Below are 24,946 nucleotides of genomic sequence, written 5' to 3'. Positions count from 1 at the left end.
TACATACATACATACATACATACATACATACCTACATACATACATACATACATACATACATACATACATACATATATTAATGAGATTAGCAAGGTGATATATAAGTATATGATTAGTGTAAATAGAGCTATTTTTTAAGTGCAGATCTTTTTTGTAAAAGTAGAATTTTAATCTATGTGGATTGGATATGTACAAGAAGTGCAGTATAAAATTATCTTTCACATTGAACTTTCGTAAGAAGGCTGTGAAGAAATGTATAATATTTACTGAAAATGATTTATATGTGCAATTCTAATGTACACAGAGAGCAAAGCGTGTTTGAATTACAATTAGGTAAACATTGAACACCAACTTCTTGTCCATAGATTAAGTAATTAAGACATGTCCTGAGATTTAACACTCAGTTAGATAACTTAAATAAAACTGAATTCTTTTTTACTCTTAATACATAACGAAGAAATCTTTGAAGATTCACAGAGTCTGTATAATTAAGAGTAATATCAATGTAGTAAAGAAACTTTATTGTAGCATGCGATTATCTGTACATCGACTACAGTTAATTTTAATGTTCATTAACTCTTAATAATATTTAATGATATACCTTATGAAATAATGTTTTCATCCCTCTAAATGATGAATGTAACTTAAATAGATTTTGTTCTTTATATATTTAAAGAAATAGGAATTATTACATGTATGTATCTCTAACAGGAAAATTTACTTTACTTGTATCAATAGCAATATTGTTGATAAAATTAGTTTTAATTCGGTACAATTAAGTATACATAAGAAGTACGTGATTTTGTAGATATTTATATGATATGATTTTTTTTGTCTGTATTAACAGCAATACTCGTTTTTACATATTTGATCTCTGTATTGTGTGAATTTGCATATGTGTATGTCTTTGGTCAGATATAGAGACTGTAAACAGACTCAGTCAAAAGAGTTCTAATGCAATATTATGCTAATAAAAAAATAAATAATAAATCATATATATATATACATATATATGTGTATACATATGTGTATGTGTGCGCGCGCGCGTGTGTGTTAGTGTACATACATATGATGAAAAGGAGATACACTTTGTCCAGATTTATATGATACATTACAAAGAACAGTGTGTGAAATGGGACAAAATAAATTACATGTTGTTTGTCACATATTATATGTGACGTTTTTTCTCAACATGTTAATTTAATATATGTACAAAATCATGAACTGGTACAAACTTAACAATTAACTTAAAAAAATTTCAATTAGTCTTAATCTCATGTATTAATGTAATTAATACATAAATTAATGTAATTTCTCACAATAATCTCTGTTGTAAAAAGCATCAATAATCTGCTAATAACTGTATACCTAATGTTCGAAACAAAAAAAAATATATGAAAAATATAAGAAAAAGCAAACCAACGTTTAATTACTTTGGATAATTTTAATTTTTTAGGAATTATGCTTAATGAAATAACAATGACATTAATTTTTAGAGTGTACACTATTAAAGTTAAGGTCGATTCAATGAAATTTATATAATAATCATACTTACCAATAATGTCAATTAAATTTCATCTGTTGAGATAACACAATCTAAAAACTTATATGTAATAAGCAACTTAATAAGTAATAATCAACGATCGATTAAATTGACTGGATGATATAGCATCAATATATTTTATAGATCAGTATTATTATAATAATTCTGAGTTAGTGACACTTACTTATTTATATACAGGAGACAAAAATAATATTATAAAATTAGTTGTTATTATTATTATTTCTTTTCTTTTTCTTTTTTTTTTTTGTAAAATCGCTCTTAAATCGACTGTCTTAAGATTGCCTTTCCATATAAGAGAATAAGGATTCATCATTACTTATTTTGGTCTCATTGCTTAAAGCTATAATTCTGTTTTCTATTACCTTTCTTTTGTTACTTTTTCTTTCTTTAATGATCTTAATCCATGGTCGGTAAATATATATTGCATCGAAACGAATATTTTTCATACTGCTTATTTATAATAAACTTTAGGTAAGACAATGTAAATGCCAATATCTTCAATGAAGCAACTTTTCAATTTCCTAAATGACTAATTTCGTTGCACAAAAATCTTTTTCGAAATATTACATGCACATTTCACATTTCGTCCGTATGTTTTAAAGGATAATGAAATAATAACGATAAATAAGATAATATCCAATAATAATAACATCTTTGATTTTTGATAGTTTAGTAACTTTGATTTTTAAATAATAACGTTGATATTCGTTTATCTTTACTTACTCAAAATCAACGAATTTTTAAATAAGTGTAAGAAATAATTAAAAATTTGTTATTTAAGATATATTATAAATAATACTTTTGAAAACGATAACCCCTTTCTCGATGTCGTTGCTTAATCGCTTATCACACAGTCATTCATACACACACATACGTGCATACAATTATACGATTTACGTTTAAATTTACTCGTAAACTATTTGCAGCTAAGCGCGTTTTTAAATTACATCTAAGGCGGTTATGCACCGCTGGTTCTGGCTGTGTACATACATTTTGTTAATAGCTTGCACATATCATACATCATACATACATACATATATATATATATATATATATATATATATATATATATATATATATGTATGTATGTATGATATATGTATGCATGTGTTTATGTATACGTACAGGGTAATTCGTCAAAAGTTATGTAGAAATATGTTTTCAACTTATATACTTTATACTACATCAAAGATTCTATATATGCATCCATGAGGCGAACATAACCTATCATCGATCGATATCGATTATCGAAGATCGTACAAAAATAAACATATTATTTTAAATTGAGATTTTTAAGGAATTTTTATGAATGAAATTATATGAATGGAGCAGACAATAAGTCTCAACATAACCTATCAGCTGGGAATATGATCATTGGATATCGATTATTGAAGATCGTACGAAGTACACATATATTATTTTCAATCGAGATTTTTTCATCAATGAAACCGAATGAATGAAAAGTTACCGATGATTCTCAACTTTGTTCGTACAATTCGATAAAAGTAAAATTAAGAAGAATATCTTTTCACGACACAATTGAAATTTTTCGTAAACATTAGCGAATTACCCTGTACATGTAGTAAAGGAAGTTGTATGAGGTAACTGTGTCATTGAAGGAGAGAAATAGAGAGAAAGAAAAATAGAAGAAAATATTCTAATTTGGTCGTTGACAATGAGTTACATCGATGGTCCGAAGGAACGTTCGAATCGTCTTAAATCTATCTACACATTATAATTGATCAATGAGCGAAATAACGAGAATAACGTGTACGAGAATTCTAGATGGTTCGAGTTAAGGTTACACTATCGATTTATCTTTATAAATGTTATACAATATCGTATCGGAGACATGGGTAATACAATACACATGAAAGAGAATATGATACTCGATATATATCAACTAGTTACTAGAGCAACGAAATGCCAGAATAAATAACGCGTTGAGAATCACTGTCCTTGTTTAATAAATTTGCCTGCTCGATTGAAACTCCCTCTAGTTAAATCGTTTATAAAAATAATGTTTCTTACATCGAGATGATATTTACACAAATACGTGCGTACGTGTAACAATTAGGATCAAGCGAAAAGCTCGTGATATTATTATTATTATCATTATTATTATTATTATTATTACTATTATTATTATTATTATTATTATTATTATTATTATTCGAAATCGATCGAATTCTCTCGAAACAACGAAATGTTTGCCAATCGTTCTTAAACAGAGTTTAATTCTGTTTTCTCTTTCGGTTAATATTATTAGAAAGAATGATTTAGGATAATTAACATTAAAATTCGTTTTTTATTTCGCGGGCTTCGTTGAAAAGGATCCATAAAAAGGGGACCTATTCTTTCGTGTTTTGTTTTTTTTATGTTTCACTTTTTATTACAAGTTAATATCGATGTTAGTAATGGACGTTCAATCATTTTCTTCATTGGTCCCCACGTATTTACTTATATTTCAAATTTATAACTAATTGAAATATTTAATCACTGATTTTTTAATAAATAGAAATGAGAGAACAATTTTGAAGAAACTTTCGATATCCTTTCGAGAAGCTAGGAAAGTTATGACCATTTTTCTTATTTAATTTAATTTACTAATGTACGTACACACACACACACACACACACAAATATATATATATATATATATATATATATATATATATATAGAGAGAGAGAGAGAGAGAGAGAGAGAGAGAGAGAGAGAGAGAGAGAGAGAGAGAGAAAGAGAGAGAGAGCTACGATTAGAAATGTTACCTACAATAACCCTAATGCTACGTTCTATGCAAAGGATATGGACGTAATTGACTCGTTTAAACAATGAAACACACTTGCGGATATTTTTCTTTTTTTACAAAGAAATCGATACGTGTACATACTTTCCCGCCTTTTTTCATTTTTTCTTTATCGTTCTTGCGTATCGCTTAATTGGAGAGACAGTTATAATTACGATACGTTTTTTTGTCAGAAAGTTTCTACAAAATTTTATCCTTTTCTTTTATCAGCTTGATTCTTGAACAAAAAGGTCAAATTGTAAATTAAATATATATTATTGATATATATCTATGTCAACAATTAAATTAATTAAAAATGTAATTTTTTTAAATCGAATAAGAAATGTTTCAAGGGCACGATAGAAAAGCGATTAGATCCTTTTTTCGTCGAGGATAAACGTCCTCTTGCAAATATTAAGATATAATTTTTTAATATAAAAAATGTCTATGTGAATTGTGCCGAGGCAGCTCTTTGTTATTCACTGAAAAGGAAATCAATTATCTCTTCTTTTTTTCTTTTTTCTTTTTTTTGCGTTGGCTTATTTCATTGCAATGAAACGAATATGAGTACGCGCGTACGTAGGACACAAATATACACCACGCATACATATTCAAGCGTGCATACACATACATACACACACACACACATACACATACCGTAGCGTTCGATAGTATCCTCGCATCGTTCCAACGTAATAACGAATTCTGATAAGTCGTTGCGATCGATTTGCAATCAAGAAATTCAAGGACACGTCGCGACGAAGCTTTTAGCACACGCTTCTCGTTATTTTGCAAGATCGTACGCATATATATATATATATATATATATATATATATATATATATACACACACATACAAGGATACTTGCCGTATACATATGTATACAAACAAACGGATGAGTCGTGTCACGTCAGCATTTGATCGATAATCGATCGATCGAGATTTTATTCTTGAAAATTAATTTGTTATATTAAATTACCGAGACAACGTGCTTTAAGCGCCGAGATAGGAAAGTATTTAAATAAATTTTCATGACTCATTTGTTTTCAAATAAAATAATTAAAAAATTTTATTGAGAAAGGAAGAGCGGGAGAAATTATGAAATTATTTAAATAAATTTCTCAAAGATTTATGAAGAAGTTAATTAAAATAAATGTTTTATATATCCTCATCTCCCTCTCTCATATTTTGATTTTTCTCAATGCAGATGCAAAAATATATTAAATTAATAATAAAATAAGTTAAGATATTCACGTTTCACGATTCATCATCTTGTACATATGTATATACGTATTATGTATGTTTCCTTACATATTAACATTCCTTTATATTTCTCTTTTATATGTCTTATGTTTCTTTGTTCTTCTTTACCTCGATATCATATCTCAAAGTGATATCTACTTTAATAGTAGTATAATACGTCTATAAGTTAATATGTGTACATTTCGATTCGACCGATCATGGTCCCTTAATTATCATCTCGCGAAAATGAGTCTCTCTTCCCTCATTTTTCCTTTTTTTTTTTTTTTTTCCTTTATTTCTGAAGAATAAAATCCATTTTTTTATCTTCGAACGAAAGTGATGCGATTGGACGCTCATAAACGTTTCGTTCGTCGTCGTTGTCGTGCGATTCTACTTTTTTTTTTTTTAATCAAAAAACAGCTATGATGTTTTGTCCTCGTGGACAAAATTATTTTTTAATTGAATTCGAATGAATTATGAGAAGTACTATTTTGGCTTTTTTTTTGAAGTTTTATAATTATATATTAATTTGTATGTAATAATACATATATATATATTAAAATGATGTCATATATATATATGTATAAGTATTCTTTCATGTTTGTTCCACGATGACGAAAACACGGTGCCAAGTTTGTCTTAAATATTTGTCCTAATTATTTATAGTACCTCAAACATACACGAACGGTTCATCAAATAGATCGACCTAAGATTCTTGAAATACTAATCAAGATGAATCGATCGTACACTTATTTATCATTTTTTGAGAAAAATCGATTCTTTTTTTATCTTCGAAGGGAGAACGATAAACTTGATCTTGAAAAACACGATCGTGTTTCAAGTAATGAAGAAATCAAGAGAAATATACATATAATATAGAGACGAGGAGCAACCTTGTTATTTGATATTCTCATTTAGATCGTAGATTATTTCGAAATAATTGTTATAAATATTTCCATCCCTAAAGTTTTTTATTTCATGCAATATAATCGAATTAGTTGCGATATTTTTTTTTTTCTAATTTTATAACCTCTCATTTTTTTCATTATACCATGTGAAATTATATTCACATCGGTACATATTTACTTATAGCCGTGTATCATTTCAAACGATATTATATTTGTGGCTACTCATGTAATAACATGTTGCTCATTTAAGGTATATAGAAAGAGAGAGAGAGACAGAGAAAGAGAGAGAGAGAGAGAGAGAGAGAGAGAGAGAGAGAGAGAGAGAGAGAGAGAGAGAGAGAGAGAGACAGAGAGAGAGAGAGAGAAAGAGAGAGAGAGAAAGAGATGGTGGTATCATACGAGGAGTTCCTTGAGGAAATCCTCGGCAAGCAAGTCCTACAAATAATCATCGACTCGACCATCCTCATCCGGTGGGCTGGGTTCGCTCACGCTCAAAATCGGCAGTCCAAAGTGTTTCACATCTATGCTAGATTCTGGAGTACGTCTGGCATAATCGTAACTCTTCGAATAGTGTTCGCCATCGAGACGATGATGATGGTGATGCCGATGATGATGATGCCTCGACAAAAGACCGCTCTCTGGCTCGCATGATCGTCGATAACATCTGCGATTTATATTTCTTTTTTTTTTTCCTTTCTTTTTTGCTTTTTTATTCCTCAAAAATCCGATCAATATGAATTTTTGCAAGGTGAAAACTACAAATTGAGCCCTTTTTTTTTTTTTATAGAAATTCAATCTCTACATCTGACTTTAAAAAGAAACGAATTAAAGTTAGTTTTCGGTTTACGAATATCTTTAGTTTTCTTATTGATTTATCGTTTCGTTAGAAAAATTCCTTTATTACCGTTCGTCCATCGAGACTGGCTGTTGAATAGGACATTTGACGTATTCATGACTTCCTGGTACGCGCCAACCACTGAATCGTTTCGCTACCAATGATGTCGTCGTCGTAGGTGGTACCGGCGAGTCCCTTAAAAGCATATTTTTATTTTTCATTTTTTTCTCATCTACGGAAATCTACACTAAGTTGGTATCAAAAGTGTTCGTATACGATTGCTAACTTTGAATAAAATGGAAATACAAATGATAAATTATGATAAAGAAATTCATTTCCCAATTCTCGCCAACGAACAATTTTTCTATCAAACTCTTTTCGTGAGAATATTGAATCTGTCGGTATTCGATTAGAATTATAATATCACGTAATATTTTTCTTTTTTTAATATAAAAAGAAAACATCGAACGCGTTGATTGAAATCTAAACTAAATATCACACACACATCTCTTATAGACGAATCGTTAATAACTTTGGAAATTGGAAAGAAAAAATATTGAATTTATCGGAAATCGATTAGAATTTATCGTACAATATTTAAGATATTTTTTATGCAGAAAAAAGAAAATAACAACAACAAAAGAAAATATATATATACATAAATACCAATTGCATGAGAAAGCATTTATTGAGCTTTAAATAAAATGTTTATAAGAATTTCTGCATCGATCGTTAACGACACTTGAAATAGAAAATAAAATAATAAAAATGAATATGAAATGTTTTACCTTGACGATGGTTGCTGATAATTCGAGTCCAGCAAAGATGTCTCAGTGAGATCTTTGGAACCACTTTCAGGACTGCCTTGTCTTTTTGGGCTCGTAGTTTCATATCTTTCTTGATCTTCTTGACTAGGTTTCAAAAAAGATTCTCGATCTCCTTCGTTTCCCTCGCTTCTTGAACTTCTTCGTTGATGAGTTTGGCGATTCGCCGAGGCCAATGGCAAATTATCCGCACTGCGAACCTTTCGACATAACTTTGACGTGGACCCATGTCGTCGGAGGAATTCCTTATCAAAATAAAAAGAGGAAGCAAAAATATCAATGGTCATTTCATCGTCAAAAGATGTTTCATAAATTTTCTTTAAGAATTTTAATCCTTGCAGTTTCAAAAGAAAAAAGAAAAAAAAAAAAGAATTATAATACTGCCTCCGCGAAAGGTTTATATACTCCTCTATAAAGTATCGATCAAATTTATTTTTTATCAGTATACCGATATAAGTATCCCTAATATAACTAAATATAATAATTATGTTCTAGTATTAGCACACTAATTAGTAGATATTACAAGTAATTTTTTTTTAAGAAGAAGAAATCGATTTTTCGTACATCGACAGAAAAAAATCAAGAAATAGGACGTTTCGTTTGATTAAAGTATGTCGGTGCTTGCTCATCTCGCCTAATCGAGCTTTGTTTTTTTTTCTTTTTTCTTTTCTTTACTTTTCTTTTTTTTTTTTTTCTTTTTTACTTTTACAAAGTAAGTCGACAAAGTATCGATTAGACGCGACGAACTTTACCTCAATAGCGACTACCTTGAACTTTGACGTTCGACTTTGAGGTGTTCCTTTTACGCGGCGGTCTCCTTCGTATCTATCATTTATTTAAATAAATGTCGCACTAGAAAACACAGTCGTCACTTTGCAAACACTTTGCGGTAACGCTTTTCGAAATTTCGCGACACGATTTCATCGAATCCATTTGCGTTATCGATGAGAATGATTCTAATCTCTTATAATGATAATAATAAAAATAAAGAAAAAGAAAAAAAAAGTAGAAAATAAATCAAGACATTGAAATATTTACAAGTATATACATATTATTCGTATATATGATATATTATACGTATATGTATATTTATCGATCTCTATAGTATGAAGTACGAAGAAATGAAAATCATGTTTGCAAATTGAAAGGAAAAAAAAGTTTGTTTTGTATAATTAGATTAATAATAAATACGAGTTGCAATTATTCGAGATTGACCTCGAATTTTTAATACCTCTAAACCACCAATCGATAAGCGATATCGTCCTAAATTTCTAAGAGTATAAATTACATAAACATTTAGAGTTATCAGGTAATATGTTGTACTTACATGCATCTATGTACCTACATATGCGAAATCTCGAATGAAAGTACGTTACATAGAAATTATCTTATAGAAGAGGATTGATCCATACGAAAAATAGAGTGAATTAAATACTTTTACTTATGTCTATATATCTATCTATCTATATATATATATTTACACATTATTTTCATACATTTAAAGAAAATATCAGAACATATTAGTACTATAGTATATGTAATAAAAGTAATAAAAAGTTGACGTGGTATAAAGTGTTAGCTCTGAAAGGATTAATTCTCAAGTAATCGAGATCCAGTCGAAAATCATTAGATCAATTGTTTTTATACGATTACTAACCTGTGAAAGGAAGCCAGCGACATCGATGGCACTATTGACACGTGGCCTTGTCGGTCTTGGCCAACCTAAACCACTGCCACTGTCCAAAGAGTCCACGTGATGACTCGACCAGTGCTGATGCTGCAATTTCATCAATTGGATTAGAAATAGCTCAAACGGGATCATCATACGTATTGATTGAATATAACGAACAAAACGTTTCCATGTTTGCTTGTTTCCTTGTTTGTTTGTTTGTTTGTTTGCTTGTTTGCTTGTTTATTAACAAACCTCTCCCTTTCTCCCCCTCCCGCCCAGTACACATATACACGTATACGTTTGGTTCGTTTATATATAGAAATACGAAGGAAAATCGAACGACGCAACATAAAAATTTGTGCGTTCAGTGTATACATATAATATGAGAGAGAGTGTGTGTCTGTCGCTCTCTGTGTGTATGTGTGTGCTCTGAAGCGTGACGTCATCAAATGTACATCGAAATACTCGGACGTTTCTAAGTATATAAGTACATATACTTCTCGCTGTGCGATCATTTAAATGTAGCGTGCACGAATTTCATTGATGAAATTTAGCGTGACGTCACTGAAGATGGTGTTATCGGCCGAAGCGAATTCAGGCGGGCATAGAATTGTCATATTTTTTCTTTTTTTTATAGTTTTCTATTTTCTCTTCTTTTTTTATGTAGCATGAACGATATATAATATCTAAACATATAATTATATCAAACGTTCTGAAAACGAGCGCGCGGTCACTGTTATCTTCTTCTATTCATCATGTAAATTTATTCGAACGTGTACCGTCAACGAATACTTTCGAATAATTCCGTTTTGGCTTCGTTCCATCGTAATTTAAAGGTAGATATTTCATGGGCATGCATTTACCAAAAGTCGTTTAACGAAGTAAAACGTCTTCCGCGAATGAGCTTCGTGATTTTGATAACGAGATAAGTGCTGGTTGTGATATCCTAAATGATAGTCTACTTGTGCTTGCCATTCATCAAGAAATATGAAAATCAAAAATAGAAGAGATTATCTTCGATAACGAACTCGAAAAGAATAAAATATGTAAACTCTTCGAGTCTAGTTTAATTCAAGTCGATTCCTTCCGCGTTTCGACTTTCTAGAAAGAAAGTGAATATTTAATTAAATAAATAAATAAATGAATGAATAACTTAAATAATTATAAATATATAAACGTAACAATTAATTATCTTTCAAGTGCATTATCAGCGCTCGATTTAATTTCGATTTAACACGCGGAAATATCGTAATGTCAGTTACGTAGAAACTTTTATTAATCATTAAAGAAAAAAGGAGAAAAAAAAGAAAGAAGAATATTTAAATAATATGTACTATATACTTTGGGAAATAGGAAATGCATATTGTCATGAACAAACAAACTCTTTGATTACAAAGGAATGTCGCATAAAAATAAATTAGTATGGAGAAAGGATGAAATAAAAAAAAAAAAGAAAAAAAAAATTAGAAAATAGAAAGATACAAATGTATATGTGTGCGCAAATTGAAAATGACGTTGCTTTATAAAGGATTAAATGGAATATCGATCCTCCTTTTACGCAACGCCAACAATAGTTAATTAAATGGAACGAAATACGTAACGTCAAAGAAAAATTTCTAGCTAGCTAAACTCTCGCGAATTTTTCACCAATTTCCATGTCTTCTTTTCTATCCTACATTTATCTTCTTTCTTTTTTTTCCCTTTTGCTTTTTTCCCTTATCCCCGTCGTTGTACCGATTATTAATTGGCAAGTAGAAAGAGAGTCTGAGAGAGAAAAAGAGAGAGAAAGAGAGAGAGAGAGAGAGAGAGAGAAAGAGAGAGAGAGAGAGAGAGAGAAAGAGAGAGAGAGAGAGAAAGAGGAAAAAGAAAGAGAAAAACGGCAAGAGGCAAAGGACGCACACAATTAGTAGGCACTTTTATCTTTTCGTGAGAAAGTAGAAGCAATCGGGGGTTTTGCTGAAAAGTAAAAAGAAAAAGAAAAATAGAGAAATAGATAGAGATAGAGAGAGAGGGGGAGAGAGAGAGGGAGGGAGAGAGAGAGAGAGAGAAATAGAAAAGGAAAAAGAGAATGATGAGAAACAAGGAAAGAAAATAGGGTCGAAAGGAAAATTGGAAATATTTTAAAGGAGAATATATCGCAAAACACGATTATGAATAAACTACAAAAAAATACATGAAAGACGAGAAGAGACAAACGACGAACATAGATAAATAGAAATAGAAATAGAGATTAAAAGAAAAGAAAAAAAAAAAAACAGAAAAAAAGAAGCAAAATATTCTGTGCTTGTTTGCAATTGGGTCCTAATAATAAAACAATAGGAAAAGAGAGATAGAGAGAACGAGAGAGAGAGAGAGAGAGAGAGAGAGAGAGAGAGAGAGAGAGAGAGAGAGAGAGAGAGAGAGAGAGAGAGAGAGAGAGAGAGAGAGAGAGAGAGAGAGAGAGAGAAAAAACGAAAACAAGATAATGAAAGATCTGTTCTTTGTTTGTTTGTTTTTTCTTTTCTTTTTCTTTTTCTTTTTTTGTACAAGTACCGATGGTCAGGCAGAGATATCCGCTCTATGGAGAAGAGCAAATTGGCATCCACAGTCCCGAGGTTCTCTTGTTCTTCTAGGATACTGAAAGCACTGTTCCAAGACGCAGCAGCTTCCACCCCCGCACTGCATCATCATGTCCGACAACGTCGTCATTATCTTGATCGTTTTCGTATCGTTTACGTTGCGTTGCGTTGCGTTGCGTTGCATTGCGTTGCGTTGCGTTGTGTTGCGTTGCGTTGCGTTGCGTTGCGTTGCGTTCCGTTTTATTGTACGCGTGTAAATTTGTGATCATGTATGTGTATTAGTGTTTGCGTTTATGTGAGTTGGTCATTTCGTTAACAAGTTGGTATAATAAAGAATACTTGTCCTCGTCGTCGTCGTAAGTACGTATGTTTCGAAGAAAAATTGTCCGTTGAAAATTGTACATTGCGTGGCGTGCGAAACGTCGAAGAACGGTCGATGATATCGAGATACCGTATCCAAAAGAAGAAGTTCGAGTTCGACGAGAGGAAACAGACAGAGATTAGATTCTATTATTAATCGTTGCCTTATTAATTTTTCTGGCAATTATTTGTTCGTTTTTTTATTTGTTTGTTCATTTATTCTTTACTTTATTATTTTCTTTGTCTATTTCTTTTTCGAGTTAAGACAAGTTTCAGGAATAAATAGAAAAATAATGATTGATATGTATTGTAATATAACGAATTCAAGATAATAGGTGAATTGGATTAATATTTGACGACTTTTTCAAAATTGAGTAACTTTTTTTAGAACGGACAAAATATTATTTTTTTGTTTTTTAATTTGGAATAAAAATAAAGAAATTAGCGTACAGCTATATAATGTAATATAAATTAATGTAAATACGATGTGCTTTAAAGTACAAAGTAATAAGTAATTTTTTTTTATTATAAAAAAAAAAGGATGACATTTTTAAAAAAAGTTATCATATTGTCGTCAGGTAATTACAAAAAATGACGCATTTGATTATCACATATACTTGTCGATTAAAAAGTTCGTTTCTCCGTTCAAAATAAAAAGTTAAACAATTGCAAAATGCGAACAAACATTTGGAAAACTTAATTAATATATTATACATGTATATGCATTAGTTCGAAATATGCATTGGTATTACATTAGTTTAGAAGTTTGATACTTTATATTATGCGATAATGGTTATAAGTAAAAAAAGAAAGAAAAAAAATGGAAACGACGCATCCTTAGCCTTAAGTTCAAACGCATTAGGATTAAAATAATTACCCCGCCACTCGCTCCTTCTATCTTCTCTATAAGTTTTGTACTAAACCGGAATATGCATGAGGGAGGAAGAAAGAGAGAGAGAGAAAGAGAGAGAAAGAGAGAGAGAGAGAGAGAGAGAGAGAAAGAGAGAGAGAATGAGAAAGAGAGAAGGATATGCAAATTTATGGGAATATAATCAGGGAGGTATAGCGTGCATCGCTTTCGGGCACGCAAAAGAGAGTATCTTCGTTTAGTATACGTCTTTTATAATATAAAGTCCTTTTAACTCTCTAATACTAATTTGGAAGCACATGCAAAAGCTGCTTCAACGTTATTTTCAGTAATTAACGAATAAATCGTTATTGACTGCCTCAAGCAATTCTCATTCGTAATGATCGGTGAAAGATAATAAAGATAAGAGAGAGAGAGAGAAAGAGAGAAAGAGAGAGAGAGAGGAAGAGAGGGAGAGAGAGAGAGAGAGAGAGAGATAGAGAGAGAGGAGGGGAAAAGAAATATAATCCGTAATTCAGTCAAGATGAACAGCAAGAAATTGATAGAGATATAATGACTCGAATCTAAATAACTTCTCTTTCCTTTCATCTTTTCTTATTATGGGTTTTTTCTTTATTGGATCTGTGAATAATACCGAAAAATCAGTTAGAGAGTTTCGAAAAAAAAATCATTATCGTTCCTAATCTATGTATTTGAATTCTATTGAGAAACTATATGTGAATAATAATCGAAAGAAGAAGAAAGAAATTTTTTGGAAATCTACGATGATTGGTACGATATCGTTATTATTTAATACTTTGTGTGTCAACGATCTATTCGTCATCTATTTTTATTCTTCTCGACCGAGTTGACAGTCCCTTCAAAGTTTTATACGCTTCTGGGTATTGTGCAATTGAGGTCGCTGAATAATTCATTATATTCCCTATCAGAATAAGAAACCAGGTTATCATTGATTACGTAGGTATTTAGCCAGAGTATCATGAAATTTCGTTGAAAGATAACTACTGTATCGAGTCGACTTAATTTAATATATCGATACAACCCTATAAGTATAATGATATCAAATATATTTCTACCAAGAACTGATGATTTTAACAAACATTTTTTTTTCTATTTTCGATAAAAACAAAAATATCTAATACGATAATGACACTTTCGTTTTTCACGTAATTTCCTAACGGATTTCAATGAAAATGCATTTGGATTAAAAAAGAAAGAAAAAGTAGAAAAAAGGAAAAGAAAGGAAAAAAAAGGTAAAAAGAAAGAAAAAAAAGGGGGTAAAAACAAATTCTATAGAACGTCCATTACAATTACCACGAGAGAAAACACGTAAAACGTGGACGGTAACATTTTCACGATGGTATTATTTCACGTTAATCTGACGAGCTTCCTATTCTTCGGGAACTTTTACATCATTTAATTGCATGCGTAATACTATGCCATTGAGTATTGAGAAAAGAGACATAACGTCCATATAAAATAACAATTTATTGATTAGAGATTAAAGCTTTATTACTCGTTTTTTATTATTTCATCGCAAAGGTATAATATATATGTGTGTATATATACATATATATATATATATATATATATATATATATATATATATATATATATATCGAAGAAAAGTATATTTTATACTTGGTGATTATAGTCAAATTTATCGGAAATTGTATTATATTGTAATTTGCTAGTTTTTTTAAGACGATTTTAATCATCGATAAAATTTCGATTGATCGAATCGAGTAACGTGTGAATATGAGGAAAGACCAATAAATATCCGATTCGTCGACTTATTCGATCTATCGATAGATGAATAAATGAGCCGATTATTATGTAAATATAGCTTGGCGTACATGTGTTTAAAATTCTTTATGATTATTTTTTTATTTAAATGAAATAATATCTTAATATCTAATCGTTAGCTATAGTTATTTCGAAAACAAAAAATGAAGGATAAAAAATTATTCCTAATGAAATTGGATGTTCTTAGAATAACCCAACATAAGTTCAAACATAATCAAACACTCATCGCATTTAAGATGAGAATTTTCATGAACGATGAAACATAGTCGGGCAACTTTCATAATCATTAGACACGAATATCGATGAAAATTATAGAAAGAGGAAACTATATATATAAAAAAAAAATATAAGGATCAATAGATATAATAAATGTAAATATAAAATTTGATCATGCGTTACCTGGGAACACGTGTGCTGAGTCGAATGTTGAGGATACGCCGTATTGGTCGCCGTACAAACGCCGGTACCAGGAACTTTCAATTGTTCCTTGTAATCCGGTTGATACGGCAACAACATGCGAATTTTACCCCAACGATTAAAGAAGAGAGCTATAGCACCGGCCCAGACTATCAGCACCAGTATAACTATACCAACTTCGACGCCTCGTATCTGGAATAAGAAAGCTTTTTTACTCGAGTAACCTCGGATAACGAAAAAAGATACCTTTAAAAGATCATTCGTTTTCTTTCTGTCTTTATTAGCCCTCCCTAACCCCCATCCCCATCCCCCAAATCAGCTTCGACCCAACCCCAGCCCTAGCCCCGTTTCATACTTGTATGTAAGGTTGCGGCTGCTGAGAAGACGGCGGAGACGGAGGAAGTGGTCCATTTGTTACTGCTGCATCCTGCTGGGGAAAGGACCGCGGAGGTTCTAAAAAAAGAAATAAATACACGTGTGTGTATATATATATATAGGGTGTTCTATTAGAATGAATCCACATTTGAATGTATGAATATATTTTACGCGATAGTCTCATGCATTGATTATAATTGCGATATCCCATGTATATACAAGAGGGAATTCTTTTGAATAAAAAAGAAAAAAAATACACGTCGAATAAATTTTATGACTTCGATACTAGAGAAGTCTTTTGAAAGCGGATAAGCTTGTTATAAGCAAGGGCATATTTTCAATATGCTATTAGTAAAGAGACTAACATATGAGAGCTGGCGTATTAAATAGCTATAGATATATGTATATGATCAATGTTGATTACCCTTTACCAACCATCACGGAAACGACTAATCATTACTAATCGTTTTCACGTTGACAATCGAAGTAGATTATCTTTCCTCATTAAACATGCGTAACCTCTCCTAGTTTAGTCGTATATTCAGTTATATATTCCGTTTCTTCCGAATTTATGTTTCGCGTTTGAATATTGCGCATAACATGCACACGTATATATATATATATATATTATATATATATATGTGTATACATACATATACATGCATACATATATATGTATGTCCAAGTTTTTAAACTCAGAATATATAGAACGCTTAATGGTAAACGTGAACATTTTTTTTATAGATACCACTCGATGAAATAATATTAAAGTGTGTTTGATGTTTGAAATGGAACACTCTGTATATATGTACACGAAACACTCAATGTCAGACTTGCATGCATTGTCTATTTTTTATAAAATAAAATCAACACGTGTTACCGAGGGAACATATGTTCTTCTGAAGTATCATATAGGTATATACGTATGGATATATAATGTCCATGTATGCGAACAACTTGTTACACGAATTATTGGTGTTTGTGTGATTTACTTGCTTGGATAACCTTGTTCTTTTGTATCTATATGTGCTATGTAAAATTATTGAAGGAGTAAGTAAAAACATAGAGAATTGAAAATTTACTTGACTGTCATAACACATGAATGTTATTGATTCTTCAAATCATATCTATCTGAAAATTGTTGTGTATGATTTTATGTACAAATAAAAAGCATTTCCAAATTCTATATCTATATTTATACATATATATTTATATATATATATATAAATTATATATTATATTATATAAATAAATAATATATTATAAATTGTATGGTACCATTAAATTTAGCCAACAGCAATCTGCGGTCTATTTTGTGGAGAAAATTGACGGTAAAAAATGAAAACGAAAGGAAGTACGTGAGAGATTCCATGTTTTGGAATATGACCATTTTGGGTACTCTGCGGGACAGTTGAATTATCGATTCCCTCTGGCGATACATATGTGTATGTGTGTGTGTGTGTGTGTGCGTGTTTATATATATATATATATAGGTAGATGCTTTTAATATTGGTTACGAAACAGCACTCTCTTCATCCCTCCGAGGAATTGATGTGCAACGTATTATGTACCGCGAGGACGTTCTATTAAGGCCGTCCAATCAAGCGTCCTGTCGATAAATCGAGTAAAAATCCTCTCCTTGATTAAATCTTCGATCGCGTTTAGATTAATTAAAGAATAAAAACTAAACGATAATATTTCCAATGATTAATCGAGCGTTATAGGAAAAAAGGGTTTAGAAATTGATCTAATATTTTATTTATCAAATACATGCATATATACGTAATTCTAATATCATATCTATACGTATCGTAAACATATAATCACCAATTCCTATCGAATTGTTCATAATATCACGCGTTTGACTAATAATGAGCAAGAAAATTAATGTTCGTAAACTTGCATGGAAACGCAACGATTATTCAACGAAATGCGTAGCACATTCTTTTTCTCAAGAGCAAAAATATCGTAATATCGGTGAAACAATGAATGCTAATAGTAAACTTGATTAGGACGTAGTCGGATAGATAGCAACAACGTTCTAATTTCCTTCGTGTAATACCCGTTGGTAATCGTATTTGGTAGGGATTTAAACAGACCAAAAGGAAAGAGAATACTGTCAAAGTAAACCAGCTCAAGTGACATTTTAATAACATGGATGAAGTACCGAAAGAATAGTTCAGTATCTTGCTATTTAACAGACGTGTTAATCTTTTTATGCAAGTGCAATCATTTGTCATGTGATAATTTTCATCTTTGTTTTAGCGTAACGTGATGTTTCAGCATTCGTACGATCTCATTAGAAAAGAATTGTACTGAGAATTACAAGTAGTAAGGATCGCTTGACATTCCGAGAAAATATTCCACGTATAATGGCTGCAAAAAACGGCAAAGGAGATCTAGAGGAAACAAATGAAAAAGAAAAAAAGAAAATAATAATAAAATAAAAAAAAAAATAAAAAAAAACAAAATTAAATAAATGAGAAGAGACGAATGACTCACCGAGCGTACGGAAGACGATTGGTCGACTTCTATACTTTTTCCCTGCTCTCACGGCAGTGACTACTAGTTGGTACTGCGTGTCGGCCCTTAAACCACTTAACGTAACTGCTTCGCTATTTCCTGCGACCACCGCCACCACCCTGTAACTAACGCCTTCCCGTTGTGATTCAAATTTGATATTTTGCATTCGATGATAAGGAATGATATAGAAAATTGATTCACTTTAGTAATGGGAAATCGTTTTCCAATATCATTTAAAAACGACCATTATTGAATTTCGTTTCATTTCATTTGAAATAAGATATTTCTTTTAGTGAAATAATTCGTTGTGATGTGTAGTGTGTGTGTGTGTGTGTGAACTTTTCAAAAGTTGTATAATATTATATATCATTCGTAATTATTATCGATATATTTTTGTTTTTTGAACAGTTATTTTAAATTTCAAATAATTTTCAAAAAAGAATTGAAAAGCATCGATACATTATGAATTATATTCGTTATTTTATCACGATCCCAGTACTATATTTTACGCTATAAGTTACGTTCAATTGCAACTTCGTGTAGAGTTGATAAAGAGCTCTGAATTTTATAAATTATGTATTCTCGATGAAATATGTGAATATTGAAAAGAAAAAAAAAGAAAAATCACTTCTCCAAACAAAGTTGAAAAATAAATATTATGCTTCGAGAAATAGGAGAACTGCGATATTGCTGTAAACAAAGTTCTCAATTATGATTAAACCAAATAAAAATGTAATACTGATATACGAATGTGTAAATCGAGTGTGTTACACGGTTCGTTACCGGAAGATTAATGAGAAATAAAATTTCATAAATTCGTGGAGGGAAGCGAAAAAAGGGGATTAGAAGCTTAGGTGGTTGATAGAACGGTGATAAAAAGGAAAAAACTAAGGGAGGAGTTTCAAACGATTGCTTCGTAAAGATAGAGATAGAGATAGAGAGAAAGAGAGAGAAACCTTATGGTACAGGATTGAGATAGGATGAAAAAGAGAGATAGGGAAGGATTATTCGACGAAGGGAAAGAAAAATGGTATTCTCCGTAAATCTTCGTAATTCATCTTTGTAATTGAAAAAGGAAAAAGAATCAAGAGGTCGAAAGTCATTTGACATTGTTTAAGTTTGTTTAAATGAAAAAATTAAATAATGCATTTAATCGTATCAAACGAAAGATTTATACCTACTTTTATGGTTCTTCATTGTTTGTAAGGAAAAAAAGAAAAAAAAAAAAGAAAAAAAAGGGACAACAAAGAAAAAGTAAATATTGAAATAATGGGAACGCACCTGGCGTCCGTCGGTTTATACGTAACGTCGTACTTTTCAACTTGCTCGACCTGGCTGGTGCTCCAAGAAACACGGACAGACGTCGGGTTTAGGAACATCACCGTTATATTTTCCGGAACTCCCGGAATACCGCTCGTCATCGAGCCTGGAAAAATAAATCGAGACGTCGCTCAATTTTATGAAGTATGAACAAGCTCATTTTAGACGTCTTAGAATTCGTTAAACGTCAAAGTTCTAAAAGTAACAAGCGTTAACGTCATGTATGCTTTTAGTATTATTCTTGTCAATTGTATATCTTTACATACAATGTGTGTGTGTGTGTGTATATAAATTATATATATATATATACATAAATTTTTGTTATTATATAAAATTATTTTGTTATATAAAATTATGATAAAAATTTGTTATTTATAAAATCATAATTTATATTATATACGTATATATAATTTAGACGCATCAAATTTTTCAGCGACAAGAATAATGGGAAACTATTAATGACAATTTTTTTTGTTCCAACGATCGATGTGTCAACAAGAAGATTAAAAAAACAAGAAATAAATAAATAAATAAAAGAAGTTCTTTTTTCCTGTTTGCAAGGAAATCCAATATACGCAATAAATAAAACGTTTTACGAGATATCGCGATAGAAGGATGCAATAGTTCCATTTCTTTCTACCTGATACTCGATCGACCTACCAGCATTTACGTTTGTAAAACACTACCGAACCGTTTTTCTAATTCCATCTGTACAAATACTCTCAACGTTTTTGTTTTTTCTTCGTCGAACCACAATCCTACAAAAAGGTTGGAGAAACACGTTTTCCGTAACTCGTCGGTTGCTTAAAAAAGAAATAAAAAAAGAATGAAAAAAAAAAGGAACTGCTTTACAGAAAAAGAGAGAGGGAGAGAGAGAGAGAGAGAGAGAGAGAGAGAGAGAGAGAGAGGGAGAGATGTTTGCAAAGTTAACTTTTCGAAGAGCTCTTCACACAGTGTTAACGAGAGCAGGTTTCATTATCCTATAATTATAACACTTGTCTTTAGGACCCTAGAGAAAATCATTTGTTTTTGTTCATCTTAGTGAAATAGATATCATTAAAACGAAAAAAATTCATTCTTTTATTCTCTCTCGTCGCTCGCAATAAAATTAAATAGATTTATTTATTTATTTATCTTTTTTTTTTTTTTTTTGATCATATTTATCTTAGCAAAATTTATCTTATAAAGGACTATTGCTTTTGAAAGTAATTATGAACAAATTGAAGTACGTATATCGAGTAATGAACTAAATGCAGTTCGTAAGACAAATGTAAACGCATAAATACAATTGGATAATAAATAAGGGCCAGAATTAACAAGCACACTCTCTCTCTCTCTCTCTCTCTCTCTCTCTCTCTCTCTCTCTCTCTCTCTCTCTCTCTCTCTCTTTCTCTTATACGATATTTCGATCGAGTCGTCTGGTTGGTTGACGATAGTCGTTAACAATTCTACAACCTTAGGAATCAATCGTCTCGAACTACCGTGTCCAGGACAATCTATTTGTCTGTATGTATGTGTGTGTCTTTATGTGGCTTTGTGTCGGTGCATGTCTATCTATTTCTTTTCGATCTGTCCTTCCATTTGACCGTACTACCTCATTCGAATTTTCTTTTTATCGATCGTATCCAATTCGTATATTAGAAAAATATAAAGAGTTCTAACGCGATTAGAGTCACTTCAATGAAAAATGATTTGAATTTTTTTTTGAACATATGGTTGAATCGTTTCTTATTTATATATATATATATATATATATATATATATATATATTTAATTACAATTATAATTTTCACATGTTCCCAATGTGTTATCTTATTATTGGGATAGCTGTCGAAATACAATATATTGTTACACGTATAATATACAATTGAATTTAAGTTTCTTAGATGACGTAGATAATACTTGGATGACCTTCCTTCCGATTTTCCTCAGTTTAATTATTATTATCAGAATAAATATAGTATAAAAGAGTAGGGTCGATAAGAAAATACTCAATAGGTTCATTACTTGATCTTATCTTTCTTGGATAGATCAAGATAGAATTTTTTCTTTGTTTTTTCTTTTCTTTCTTTTTTCTATTAAAAAGGAAAAAAAAATAAAAAAGAAAAAAAAAAGAAAATCGTCTTATCGATTTGATGTCATTTAATTGGACCAACTTGTAGGATCGTGGGAGGAATAACGAAATGTCGCGATGACCTCGTAAAAATGAGAAATATATAAGTCGATGGAAAATCGTATCGTTCTTCTAATCTATTTCGATAGCGTGCAATGTATTTCCCGAGGATGTCGAAACGCTTCGATACTCTAGGATAGGGTAAATCGCTTTGTAAGTCAAGTTCTAGGGAAGTTAAATGAACGGTGTGTACAGAGATTGATGAATAGACCGCTGTAAACCTATTCTCTCTCTCTCTCTTTCTCTCTTCCTTTCTCTTCTTTGATTTCTCTCGATATTTATCTTCTACGTAGCCGTGCAAAAACCCATCAGCCAGGTCAGCTCATAAATCTATACGATGTAAATTAAATCATCCTTTCTCGACATATGCGACATATCGCAATACGCGAGAAGTACGACGTGGAGCGATCTATCATTTCTTTCGATCCTAAACGATCTTGCATACGCGACTGTAATTGAGAAATGTAATTGAGAAATAGGAAATGTAATTTGAAATAGGAATAATAACGAGTAAATTACATATATTTTCCTTTTCTTTTGCCTTTCTTCTCGTCATTATTACTATTATGAGCCACATTAACGCTAAATTTATGAACATTGATCGCATATTTATTTTTACTGAAACTGATACCTGTTGTTACTCGTACGTATAGTTTTTTTTTCTCTTTCATAGATAAGTAAGTAAATAATTAAAGAAATAAACGAGTACAGAAAAATGTTGAAAAGACTCACCCGCGAGGCCAGCTCCCTGCAGGAATAGTATACTGGCCCAAAGGACCATGCCGCCAAGATGGCGGGCCGGATATGGACCGCGTATCCCTGCAGACAGGATCTCACAATACTTCTGTAGATATCTTCGGTCGTAGGCGTATGCCGGTTCACAGCTACATATACGTGTATATATAAGGTATCCGTTAAAGAAGAAACTAAGGTCTATCTCGCGGAATCGCACCAAGTCACTCTGTCCGTTAGCTCATAATCGGAATCCTCGAGATGCCACGAGCTTTCCTGGAACATGGTTCACTCGTGTCCCGGCAATGTGACAGCCTTTCCTTCTCGTAGAAGGGAAGAGGAGAACGAAGAGGAGAAGGTGGAAATGGGGAAGGCTGATAGCTTCGTCGTTGTTCTCGTGTCTTCGCCGGGGGCTGCGAACCCAAAGAATTTTAATTAAACGTCCTACGAACGACGACCTATCACGGTGAGCTCGTGCGACGTCAAATTACGCGATATGCGTCTAACGCGTTTCTCATACTTTTCCTTTTTCTTTGTTTATATATATATATATATATATATATTTTTTTTTTTTTGGTTTCCTCGAGAGAACTATCTTGACTTTCAGACAATATTTCGCGTGTCACATTTCTTATTTTGTTTTATTACCCACGCCTACACAAATTTTTATAATATTCATTCCATAGAAAACTATTGAATCTCGGTATTAACCGAATCGTATAAATAACTTGTCGTGAGATGCACAGATATATTGCTTATATATATATAACTTCGTACATTTTGTTTGTGCGTGTGTGTGCGCCATCAACGATTACAAATTTTCTCACTTTTGTATCTTTGTAAAAGATAGTCATTTCAAAAACCGGAACGTCCTTCGTCGGCTACTTTTTTTATTTTTCTCCTTTCTGTTTCCCTCTCAATCGGAAAGTGGGTCGAGGAAAACGCGACGAGCCGCCCACAAAAAGGGAGTGAAAATTTCACTCGAGTTAATGGAGATAACAGGGATTACGTCGAACTTTTGGGTTATCGAAGTCGAGACAGAGAGAGAGAGAGAGAGAGAGAGAGATAGAGAGATAGAGAGAGAGAGAGAGAGACAGAGAGAGAGAGAGAGAGAGAAAGAAAGATGGTTGTGAAAGATAGACGGATTTAAACGTTTGCTAATTCCCTCGAAGCAAGTATCTGGCACTGACTTGATATTATTAATGGACGATATGCAGACATAACAATAGACTTCTCAACTAGCCGGTGTGAAACGTGAAGTCATTAACTCTAATGAACCTGTTTTAAGTCCCCAACGTTACCGTCTATTTTTATATTTGGCATTTGCATACGTGTTGATCGATCGAAACACTCTAAGAAATTGTTCTTTTCGACATAATTGAATTTCGTATATACCTGCATACCTACATATCGAAAATACCTACATGTTCATTAAATTAATTCAATTTTAATTAATTCGATAATAATCGATATACGAAATTTTGTTGAGACATTATCCTCCATTATCGGGAACATTGAGATACCTGTTAGTAATTATAAAATTAATCCTATCGCTAATTAATTCTCCCCCAGGCAAACTGTTGTGATTTGAAATGCGCTCGGGAGGTTGTACCAAATTTCTACGACATGCCGTCAGTCGCACTGGCCTAGTTCGTGTATCGTACCCGTCTCAGTTGACGTCACATCATGCCAAAGCAACATCGAGCCCCAGGTACTTCTCTCTCCGTCTTCGTATTCGTGCTCGCAATGCGAGTTAACCGCGTTGAACTTGAGAAAGGAATACCGCATTACGTGCGAATTCGATAGTCTGCGCACCGTCTTCGCCATCTGTTACTCTTTCCCTCTTTCTTTTTACACCTCTCTTCTGACAATTATCGAATTACACAGTTAACACAATAAAATTACGAACAAGTTGTTTACCGAGTAACTTTTATTTAAAATCTCTCCTTTCTAAGACTTTTTCTTTATAGTCAAAAAAGATCG

General features: G+C 31.7%; 1 protein-coding gene across 6 annotated transcripts in view; it reads right to left on the bottom strand.

Moving 5' to 3' along the window:
- Positions 1-500: 500 nt before the first annotated feature.
- LOC124954340 overlaps positions 501-24,946 on the bottom strand; it is a 31,669-nt gene continuing 7,223 nt past the window's right edge. For 2 of the 6 annotated variants that reach the window (XM_047507138.1, XM_047507137.1), the window contains exons 4-11: positions 20,020-20,164; positions 18,718-18,863; positions 16,196-16,293; positions 15,823-16,032; positions 9,817-9,936; positions 8,124-8,404; positions 7,405-7,530; positions 501-7,164 (exon numbers count right to left, since the gene is read on the bottom strand). In XM_047507138.1, coding sequence (XP_047363094.1) covers positions 6,936-7,164; positions 7,405-7,530; positions 8,124-8,404; positions 9,817-9,936; positions 15,823-16,032; positions 16,196-16,293; positions 18,718-18,863; positions 20,020-20,164 — 1,355 coding nt within the window. In that variant the 3' untranslated portion in view covers positions 501-6,935. The other 4 variants (XM_047507136.1, XM_047507134.1, XM_047507135.1 and 1 more) reach the window with 4 other exon arrangements.

The sequence above is a fragment of the Vespa velutina genome, chromosome 15 (genome assembly GCF_912470025.1).
Source record: "Vespa velutina chromosome 15, iVesVel2.1, whole genome shotgun sequence".
Lineage (NCBI taxonomy): Eukaryota > Metazoa > Arthropoda > Insecta > Hymenoptera > Vespidae > Vespa > Vespa velutina.
This window is presented reverse-complemented; position numbering and strand designations above follow the sequence as displayed.